Genomic DNA, 9,624 nt, shown 5'->3' with positions numbered 1-9,624 from the left:
TAAGGTAGGCAACTTTGTATACAAATTGACGATTAGCAATAGATTTTGGGAACACTTGAATTCTCTTATCAAATATTGCTAGCGGACCGTACATCAGCTTACTGTAAGTTGTATGTTCGTGAGCTTACTACATTGTATTATCATATTACGTGATTATTATCATTGTGATCTCTTTGAAGCCGTTAAGTTAAATTTGGTGGTTGAATTTGATAAGGTAGGCCCTAAAAAAATATAAGGTTATGTTTTTATTTCAAATTAAACTTGATAACTCAGACACTCAATGCTCAGGACATAAAATGTACATATTTTTATTTTTTTTATTTCTAATACTCTAACCATTACAATGCTTATTATAATATATTAGACACGATCTGAATGTTAATTTAAATTTTTTAGTTAGGTACACTATTTTGTTCCAGACATAATTACATTTTTGTAACGTGAACCTGTCAGGAGCTCAAGTTATTGTTAGAATTATTTTTACTACCTACTATTTTTAGTACATTTTAAAGTAAAAAATTTTGTACAGCAAAAAAATAAAATATTGGTACATAATGAGTGATTCTTCAAATAGCTCGGAATCTAGAACCAGGAAAAGGATTCAAGAAGCTAAGAATAAAGCTAGACCAGGTATTGAGAATTAACTAGAAGCATTAACTGTATAATTATGTACATATAGTTATTTTTTGAAAAATGTATGGGCCTTATGATAAAAAGTTTTAGTTTAACACTTCATTATTTTTTTTAAATAAATGTATATTTAAAAAAAATGATCAATCATGTGTATGATTTAACATAGGTAATACAAATTTGTTGTTTTAATTACATTTGTGCTTATACATTTCAAATGTATTTAGTTTGAATTAGCTCTCACAAAAAACTATTATTTAAAAAATTTCACTGGTTGGTGAATAAACTTCCACTTTTTTGTCTTGAAATAATAATAATAATAATCATAAAATAACTGTTTTTTATTAATCAATAGGTTATCATCAAAGTTTAAAAATAAACCTATTGTATTTGTTTGAACTTATAACTATTCCTTTGCATAATCAAGTATCAACCAAAACATTATAACAGCAAAAGAAAAACGCTGATTTGCAAATCAATTACAACATTGACAATTTATACAAAGTCTTAGATTAGCAAATGATATTAACGATTTGCAATACATTTTTTTTTTAGAACTGAGTGACAAATATGCATGGCATGCCCATGGTTATGCTGACAATTTTAAGTCTTTCACAAAAGTACAAGACAATGTGGAACGCATTGATGTAGAAATTGTGAGTCCTGAAGTATTTGTAGAGAAATATGAGCGGCCGTATAAACCAGTTGTGATAAGAGGACTACAAAATAATTGGAGAGCTGCTTATAAATGGACATTAGAAGTATAATATTTGATTTGTTTTTGGCGTAAAAATTTTGACTTTTTTTTGCATCAATTAGAGAATAGGAAAAAAATATCGTAACCAAAGATTTAAATGTGGTGAGGACAATCAAGGATATAGTGTTAAGATGAAAATGAAATATTTTGTTCATTACATGAATAATAATAAAGATGATAGTCCTTTGTATATATTTGACAGCAGTTATGGTGATGTAAGTCCTATTTATGTTTTTAATTACATGTTAAGTGTATATTAAATTTGATAGTTCAAGAAAAATATGCTTTTTATTGGCGATAGAAAGTGATAAGCTGAAATGGGGCCCCTGTGTTTAATATTTATGTTATTTTTCCATTATCCCTATTACAGACTACTCTCAGCCGGCCTAAAATTTGGTAAACTTTCTATCGTCAATTATTATGTGCAGCACGGAAATAATTAAAACTAATCTCGTCCTTACTGACAGATACTACAAATTTAAGTTCCTTATAATTTTATGCAAAACACTTAACAAATCTTATATTTTAGCACATCATTATTATAATGTATATCATTCAACCATTTGACAATTATTTTAACTGATCACATACACATTGAATTTATTAATTTGCGTTTACCAATATCTATTTATTTAAACATTATATTTGAATGTAAATTGTATATACAGCATCATCGAAGAAAGAAACTGTTGGATGATTATGATATACCTGTTTACTTCCAAGATGACTTATTTAAATATGCAGGTGAAAAGAAAAGACCTCCATACAGATGGTTTGTCATGGGTCCTTCTAGATCGGGAACTGGAATTCACATAGATCCGTTAGGTACCAGTGCATGGAATTCATTAATTACTGGACACAAGAGGTAAAGTTTTATTTTTATTTTTATAATGTGCATATTAATTATGGAATGTTCAATTTAGATGGTGTCTGTTTCCTACTCATACTCCTAAAGAACTGCTCAAAGTCACTTCGGCTGAGGGTGGTAAACAACGTGATGAAGCTATCACTTGGTTTAAAATCATCTATCCTCGTACTCAGTTACCAACTTGGCCTAAGGATTGCTCACCGGTTAGTTAATTTTAATATTAAAAAATTTGATGTATCTAAACAAACAATAATTTATTTAAAAAATATGTTTATAGTTTGTTAATACATATTTGTGTACCTTAAATAATAAAATTATTTCTTGTTGTACCAAAACAATTTTTTTTTACATTTTAGATAGAGATACTTCAAGGCCCTGGTGAAACTGTGTATGTACCTGGTGGATGGTGGCACGTAGTACTCAATTTAGATACTACTATTGCAGTAACTCAAAACTTTTGTAGCCGTACTAATTTTCCTGTAGTCTGGCATAAAACAGTTAGAGGACGACCAAAATTATCCCGTAAGTGGTATAAAGTGTTGAAAAACAAAGAACCTGATTTAGCAATAGTAGCAGACTCCGTTGACTTAAAAAACAATACGGGTCTTGCATCAGACAGTTCAAGTTGTTCAAGTAGTTCTAGTAGTTCGAGCAGTTCTAGTGATGGAAATTCTAGTGAAGATGATAGTGGACAAGAATCTCTGCATGCACATAAAAAAAGGTACCTTATCCATTATTCTATTTATTGCCCAATAACTTGTTTGATTGTAAAATGATATGCAATAAATTTAATGCTACCATCATTCATATAAATTTTAAAAACCTACACTTCAACTATTTTATTGTTGTTATTATTTCCATGGAAGTATAATGATGAATATTTTTTTTATGTAAGAGATGTCAGAATATATGAACTCGAAATAATTTCAATGGATTAGGAATAATCTAGCTTATAATTTATTTTTTTTATTTTTTTGAGTGAAAGATTTCATTCTTTAGGAACTGTTAGCATCTCGACAATCATATTTAATTACTTTGTATGATAAGACTTGTAACGCTTGTCTAACAATTGAATGGAATTGGGATTAAGTGACTTAACACCAGTACCCTAATATCAGCTCCATCAATACATTTAATTAAACAATATGCACATTTAATATATATAGCTAATAAAATTGCATTGTCTGTACAGTTGAATTTATGTAATAATTCTTGTAGATATTTTACATTATTATGAAATGTTGCCATCAATATAGTTGGCTGGAAAGCATTACACATAAATGTTGTTTATCAATGTTGGGAAACCACTAGTTGTAATATTAGAACAAGTGCAATGTGTTGAAACTATTCTTTTTGTTTCAGATGTAAATTATCTTCACCGAATTAAGTTCTCAAGAATACTTAAGTTTCGAGGCCAAGAAACTATTGCAAGAATTTATATTCCAAATAGGGTTGTTAATTGTAAACAAAGTATTCTATTCCTTACATATTTTTTTATTTAATTTTGTTTACTAACCTTACATGCGGATTATTCCTTAAGTTATGAAATAAATTATGACTATGATAATAACAATTAATTTTCATAACAACATTAAGTATCAATATAAAAAAACTGTATTTTAAATAAATTATTTTGACAATATTGTGAATGTTAATTTATAATTTTCCTTAATATGTATTCCTTTAAACTCAGATTTTTTTTTAAAATACAATTTTACAAGAAATATTTTACTTTTTCTTTTTTTCTTTTGATAAAAGAAAACTAATTTTTGACAGGATCAGCTAGATAATGATGAAGTTTCCATTGGTAGGAGTTTCGGACCATATAGAAGAACATACGCACAATGCCAATCACCTGTCAAATTTTTTTATTAAATTATGACTGTTAAAAATATTAATCAAATATATTTCATTACCTCCGCCAGATAATTTAAGGATATCTTCAGTTGCCACTGGTGTTACTGTATCATCATCACATTTGATCCATTTTTCAGATGTTGGAGACTCTCGAACCCAACCAACATAATGGCCACTAGAGCTTGATCTGCCTTTATGTGTTAAGACAGCTTGAAGGGAGTAGTAACCAGAGTTATTTGAACCATAGTCTGTGCAACAAAATTGAAAGCAATAGTTAAGGAATAGAGCTTTATTATTTACTAGCTTATCTCAATACCATCTTCAAACCAATATGGAGCTGTGGGTTTTTCTTGTTTAGATTCTGCCAACTGTTTTGCGCTGAGCTTAACACCTTCATGAGCCAATTTGTCTTCTAACTCCTTTATTAAAAGTAATTAAATAATAAAATTACATTTTAGTTTAGTTAATAACAACCATCATAAACATTAAGTGGTCAGGAGGACCCATTTCCATGACACAGTACAAGAAATGTTACAAAATACTATAGCACACTAAAAGTGTACTTAGCACAAAAAAATTACCAATCTACTTAAAATTAACTTTTAAACTTCAGAATGTTTGGAGTTATGCTACCAGAAGCACACGGTTTTCACGATGCAAGATGATAAATTAGTATTAGTACATTACACAACACTTGATAATTATTGTATGGTATTATTATTTTCTCGTATCATACATTCATACACGTGTTTGTTTGGCAAAATTTCTATTAGGCGCCCGTAGGTTTCTGCCATGCCCGGTTGGGGGATGGCAGCACTTAATCTCTGGTCACGGCGATTTGTCCGGAGAAAAATGTAGCCCGGTGGCCGAGGATTGAACCGCGACCGACTGCATCGCAGCGGACGCATCAGACCACTCGGTCACCTCGTCCCCCGTATGGTATTATGATGACGTGTATACTTAGGTTATAATAACCACAATAGATGAAATCTAGATTTCATCTATTTTGTGTAATAACCCTTAAGATTATTAAATATTTGATTTAAGAAAAAAGTAGGACATTTCATCTTAACATTAGCTTGAATTTAACAAAAAAGTGGTAATAGCCAGCTACTTTTTATTTTTTAAAGTAAGCAGCTGTAGCGGTGGAGCTTCAAAAAAAAAAAAAACAGTATTCGTTAAGATAAATGCATTAGTTTTACCTGGAATTTTCTTCTAACTGGTACAAGTTTCTCTTGTAGTTCTGGAGTACACAATTCAAATGCATCAAATTCGATTGGAAATTTAATATCTTTTAAGATTTTTGCATTAATTTTATCTTTTTCTTTGTAAAAGAATCGCACAAACTGAATAGTCAGGTATGCTGGCAGTCTATTGATTTTTGACTAAATTGAAGTAAACTATTATTAGGTACTGAAATATGCAAAAGTAATCAACATTAATATACTATATATAAACTTACTGTCTTTGTATAAACAGCATCTTTACCAAGGATAGGAGAGTGTTTGGTTATGTGTTCTTGCATTCTCTACAATAGGATACAGTGATATTAAATGTGTACAATTTTGGTCATCATATTAAGAAAAAACATAATTTTAATAGCTTTCATAATATTTACATTTTTTAAACCAGAATGCATGTACTTGACATCTTGAGATATAAAACAACTTAACTGCAGAAATGACTCAGTAGTTTTGGTTACTTCTTCAATATCACTTTCTACACATTTCCATTCAACATTAAATGAACCACCAAAAAATTGATCTATTGCAGATCTAAAAACAATTAAATTACTGTATTAATGTATTTTTCTAGTTATAAAAGAATGAATAACTTTACTTGTAATTAGTAGTTGACTTATCATTGTTTTTATTTTTTAATGCTGGCAGTTTTTGCTGTAGCATACGAATAAGTTCTACCCAACATTCATTAGCATCCTAAATGAATTGAAATAATTAAATTTTATCAATATATTTAAATAAGAAATTAAAATAAATTGTAAAGAATCGAGACAAAATGAACAGAATAAATATTTTATTTACCTGTTGCATATGATGACCTTCTACTTTGTCAGCAAATCTGGGGAATGCTTGATGTAATACTTGTAAAAGTACAAGAGGTGGGATTGTTTGATTAGATTCCATGGTCCGATATAAATCACTCATTGCAATTGTGATTTTCTCAGCCGGTGCAAAATTAGATAGAGACGAAGATGCTGTAATAGATAAGGAACATGTAAAAACAAAATGAAGGAAACTTTTCCATATATGTCTTACATGCTGCATTAAAATCGGTCAGGGCTTGTCGTAATTCAGGTACAGTCTTAAGGCACTGAACAGTAGCATTCAAATAACAAGTGTTGCCCAAATTGGTAAGACCCGCGGGCATATTGGTCTAAAGGTCAAATAAGTTTAACAGTCTTAGTACCTACAATTAAACTGACAACATTTTAAAGAGTAATGACTTACAACTGTGGCCAATTGTGTCTCAGTCATGTCTTCAACAAACATTGGCTTGACAGTGGGTTCTATGGGTACGTCCTCATCCTTGCTGCCCATCATCAGTATATTCTGGCCCTCAACTATCTGTATGTTGCCCCATGTATCGTCTTTGAGGGTGCCGCCTTTCATCATTACTTTCTGGCGGTTGGGATTGACACCAGTTAAGGCAAACAGTTGTGCCTTGAAAACAAGTGGCGGCTCGTCCGTGTTTATCTCCACATCTGGATATACTTCTTTTCCCCATTTTACCTTCACTGAACCCAAAAAAAATAAAATATTTCATTAAACGACATATTCTTTTGACCTTATAAGTCGTTTCACTCACCTGTAAATAATGGCATATCGCTCAGCGAGAATTTTCTGTTGCTGTGTTTACGGAAATAATTATCACCGTCGTAGTTCGACAACCGTACTACTTTTTCATGAAGCACAACGCTCGTACTATGCAAAGGGTTCCCTCTGTCAACTATTGTGAATTGGATGTTCACTACTGAACTTTCGAAACTTAAGGTATTTATTTTAGATATGCGAGTAGAACTTCAAAATGTGCTCGTCACTCGTCGACCATCGCGATTCATGACAAATCTATTGTTGATAACGGCCAAACGAAATTATCGCTCGTCACTATTGCACAGTGCGGCCACTACTGTTTTTCGGAATATTTTTTACCGGCCACGGATGTTCCCCCTATCTATATCACTCACGATAAGGATAATAATATTAATAATATCATTAATCTACATTGTAAACCAGTCTAAAGCCGTGGTAATCCAAGGTGGCGAGGCTTATAGATTATAAATATAATATAGAAATAAAATAATTATATTATATATTTAATATAGATTATAGATTATTATCTATAAACCTTGGTGGTAAACTACATAAAGTCACAGATATCAGATATCTGTGTGGTACCGTACTTCAGTAGCCCGTATAGTATATCTTTGTAGTGTAGAAGTACAATAATATTTATACAATAATCTGTTTCATATAATCTGTGGTAGAAGTTAGCGCATAAACCTAATTATTTTAATAGTTTAATACCTGGTAAACTTAGTACGCTGTTCTTGTACCCAGTGTCAGACTGATCATTGCCGCTAGTCCGCAAACGGCGCAAACAGCCCTGCCTTTTTTTTTTAAGTCGTCAATTTTTTATTTTCTTCTCCGGCGACCCCAAGAAAGAAACGCATTAACCTTTGTTACAGTTTGGCACCTAAGTCGGGTATGATGGTCATAATTTCAATATAACCAATAACAGTATAGCACCATTATTTGAAAAAGCTTTGAGGTTCTATGATTAATGATTATTGATTGTGTATGCTTGGTATGCATTGCACTTAAGGACGTAAGGTTGGTTAAAATTAAATTACAATTATTACATACTATCTGATATTGAAAACGCCGTTGTACTGAAACTGTTGTATTGTTAAACAGAACACAACTGTCAAGAACACCACCGGAGTAGTACCAAAGCTCGCTCGACAGCCGTTTTTTTTTCGTAAATGCATTTTCGTCATCATTTAAAATACTTGGTTGATATTAATACATTTCGATTTTTCTGTTTCGTCCCAGAAGCAAACTGCGGTTATTGCCTGTTGGTCGTTAGTCGTTACTTATAGTTGTATACTTGTATCTTCGTTTCTTATAATATCGTAGAACAATAATAATAATGACAATAATTGAACCTACTCGTTTCCGGAAGATAGCGGCATAAAAACTGCCAGGTGGTTATTGAGAAGCTAGATAGCGCTGCCGTTTACGACTAGGTTATTAAAATTTAATCGGGTCTATACAATGATTATAATTCTTGAGAGTTGGGAGTTTGGACCAATGTAATAAATTAGAAATATTGAAAGATAAATATAAAATATAAATTACTACAAATGTTTAATTTATTGGCATTGACTGAATCGTTCAAATACGTTATTGTGGAGACGTGAATTTTTAAATATGGTCTTACAGTACCTACATTAAAACATTAAAAAAAATGTTATGAATAAATTCACTATTCAAGTAAATATTGGGTTCAGCATGCTTTGAGAATCACCCCGTTATCCTGCATACATAAATATTTTTTATTTAGTGAAAATAAAAAATATATACTTTCTTTTTTAAAAAATTGTCATTGTTTATATTATATTGTATTCCAACAATCCAGCAACTCGCATAGTAACATCTCACGATTTTGGCGCCAGGGGGGGGGGGGGTGTAAAAATATTATTACAAGAATAAAATAAGTAGTAAAACGTCATTTTGTTAAATAAAAAAATGTAGGTAGGAATTATATAATGTACGCACGGGTTTTTATTCAAGTGAGTAACTTTATCGCAGCTGCAGATAAATGGTAATACTTTGATTAATGACCAACTACACCTGATAACCTCGGCAAAAAATAACAGAAGAAAATATTTTAATTTAAAATAACTTAGCTTGTTCAAAAGTAAAATTAACTCTATAGTTAATTAAAAGAACCACCGCGGTCGACTAAACGATGCCGTGGCTGATAAAACAATGCTCCCCTCCCCCCACCGGAATGAAATCCTATTTACGCCACTGAACGAAAGAGCAATCTATTTGAATTTAGAATTTTGACGCAAATTACAATTCATATTTTTACGTAGGTGGTAATTAGAAACGCGTTTCAAAAAATGTAGTGTAAATTACACATGAACCATATATTTTGATTCAATTTTTGTGCAAATTTACTATAGCCCTTCATTGTACCCGAGGACCCCGATTGTACCCTCCATTGGAAGATGGTAAACTGCGTCAAAAAAAATTTAACATTATACAATCTGCGACAAAACCGATAAGACACATTATACGAACTGCGGCAATTTATTTTATATACCTACTAAAGTTATTCATTGTTCGTAAAACCGTGATGTTCCAAAAATTAAATTGTACCTTATGTACAAATCACCGCGTCATAGTATCCATTCATAACACATATTATAATATATTATACAATTTGCAGTATATCTATTCATATTTTAAGAAACTAGTGCGAA

The 9,624-nt window shown here is 31.0% G+C and overlaps 2 protein-coding genes across 3 annotated transcripts; one reads left to right on the top strand and one right to left on the bottom strand.

The window, feature by feature from the left end:
* Positions 1-237: 237 nt before the first annotated feature.
* Positions 238-3,842, top strand: LOC111039839 (bifunctional arginine demethylase and lysyl-hydroxylase PSR). Of its 2 annotated transcripts, XM_022323484.1 has the most exons (8): positions 238-298; positions 420-630; positions 1,186-1,391; positions 1,450-1,602; positions 2,056-2,252; positions 2,311-2,458; positions 2,612-2,976; positions 3,618-3,842. In XM_022323484.1, exons 2-8 carry the CDS (start codon positions 555-557, stop codon positions 3,640-3,642), a joined length of 1,170 nt encoding a protein of 389 aa, XP_022179176.1. In that variant the 5' UTR covers positions 238-298; positions 420-554; the 3' UTR covers positions 3,643-3,842. The 2 variants fall into 2 exon arrangements, with proteins under 2 accessions (XP_022179176.1, XP_022179175.1); XM_022323483.1 differs by having other exon boundaries at positions 240-630.
* Positions 3,843-3,851: 9 nt separating this feature from the next.
* On the bottom strand, positions 3,852-7,213 carry LOC111039838 (ubiquitin carboxyl-terminal hydrolase 14). The gene is made up of 11 exons (XM_022323481.1): positions 6,939-7,213; positions 6,581-6,867; positions 6,389-6,506; positions 6,155-6,327; positions 5,952-6,049; positions 5,731-5,887; positions 5,575-5,640; positions 5,315-5,497; positions 4,429-4,531; positions 4,172-4,360; positions 3,852-4,110 (listed from the first exon to the last, which is right to left on the bottom strand). The coding sequence occupies exons 1-11, from the start codon at positions 6,952-6,954 to the stop codon at positions 4,034-4,036; spliced, it is 1,467 nt and encodes a 488-aa protein (XP_022179173.1). The 5' UTR covers positions 6,955-7,213; the 3' UTR covers positions 3,852-4,033.
* Between the last annotated feature and the right edge of the window lie 2,411 nt (positions 7,214-9,624).

Source organism: Myzus persicae, unplaced genomic scaffold (genome assembly GCF_001856785.1).
Source record: "Myzus persicae strain clone G006 unplaced genomic scaffold, MPER_G0061.0, whole genome shotgun sequence".
Lineage (NCBI taxonomy): Eukaryota > Metazoa > Arthropoda > Insecta > Hemiptera > Aphididae > Myzus > Myzus persicae.
This window is presented reverse-complemented; position numbering and strand designations above follow the sequence as displayed.

What these genes read in the sequence shown, in the direction of transcription:
- LOC111039839 (XM_022323484.1), top strand. Translation starts at nt 555, where the DNA reads ATGAGTGATTCTTCAAATAGCTCGGAATCTAGAACCAGGAAAAGGATT. An exon ending in GGCCTAAGGATTGCTCACCG is followed by an intron (nt 2,459 to 2,611) that starts GTTAGTTAATTT and finishes TTTACATTTTAG; the next exon opens with ATAGAGATACTTCAAGGCCC. An exon ending in CTGCATGCACATAAAAAAAG is followed by an intron (nt 2,977 to 3,617) that starts GTACCTTATCCA and finishes TTTTTGTTTCAG; the next exon opens with ATGTAAATTATCTTCACCGA.
- LOC111039838 (XM_022323481.1), bottom strand. An exon ending in AAGTCAACTACTAATTACAA is followed by an intron (nt 5,888 to 5,951) that starts GTAAAGTTATTC and finishes AATTGTTTTTAG; the next exon opens with ATCTGCAATAGATCAATTTT. An exon ending in TCCATATTGGTTTGAAGATG is followed by an intron (nt 4,361 to 4,428) that starts GTATTGAGATAA and finishes TTTGTTGCACAG; the next exon opens with ACTATGGTTCAAATAACTCT.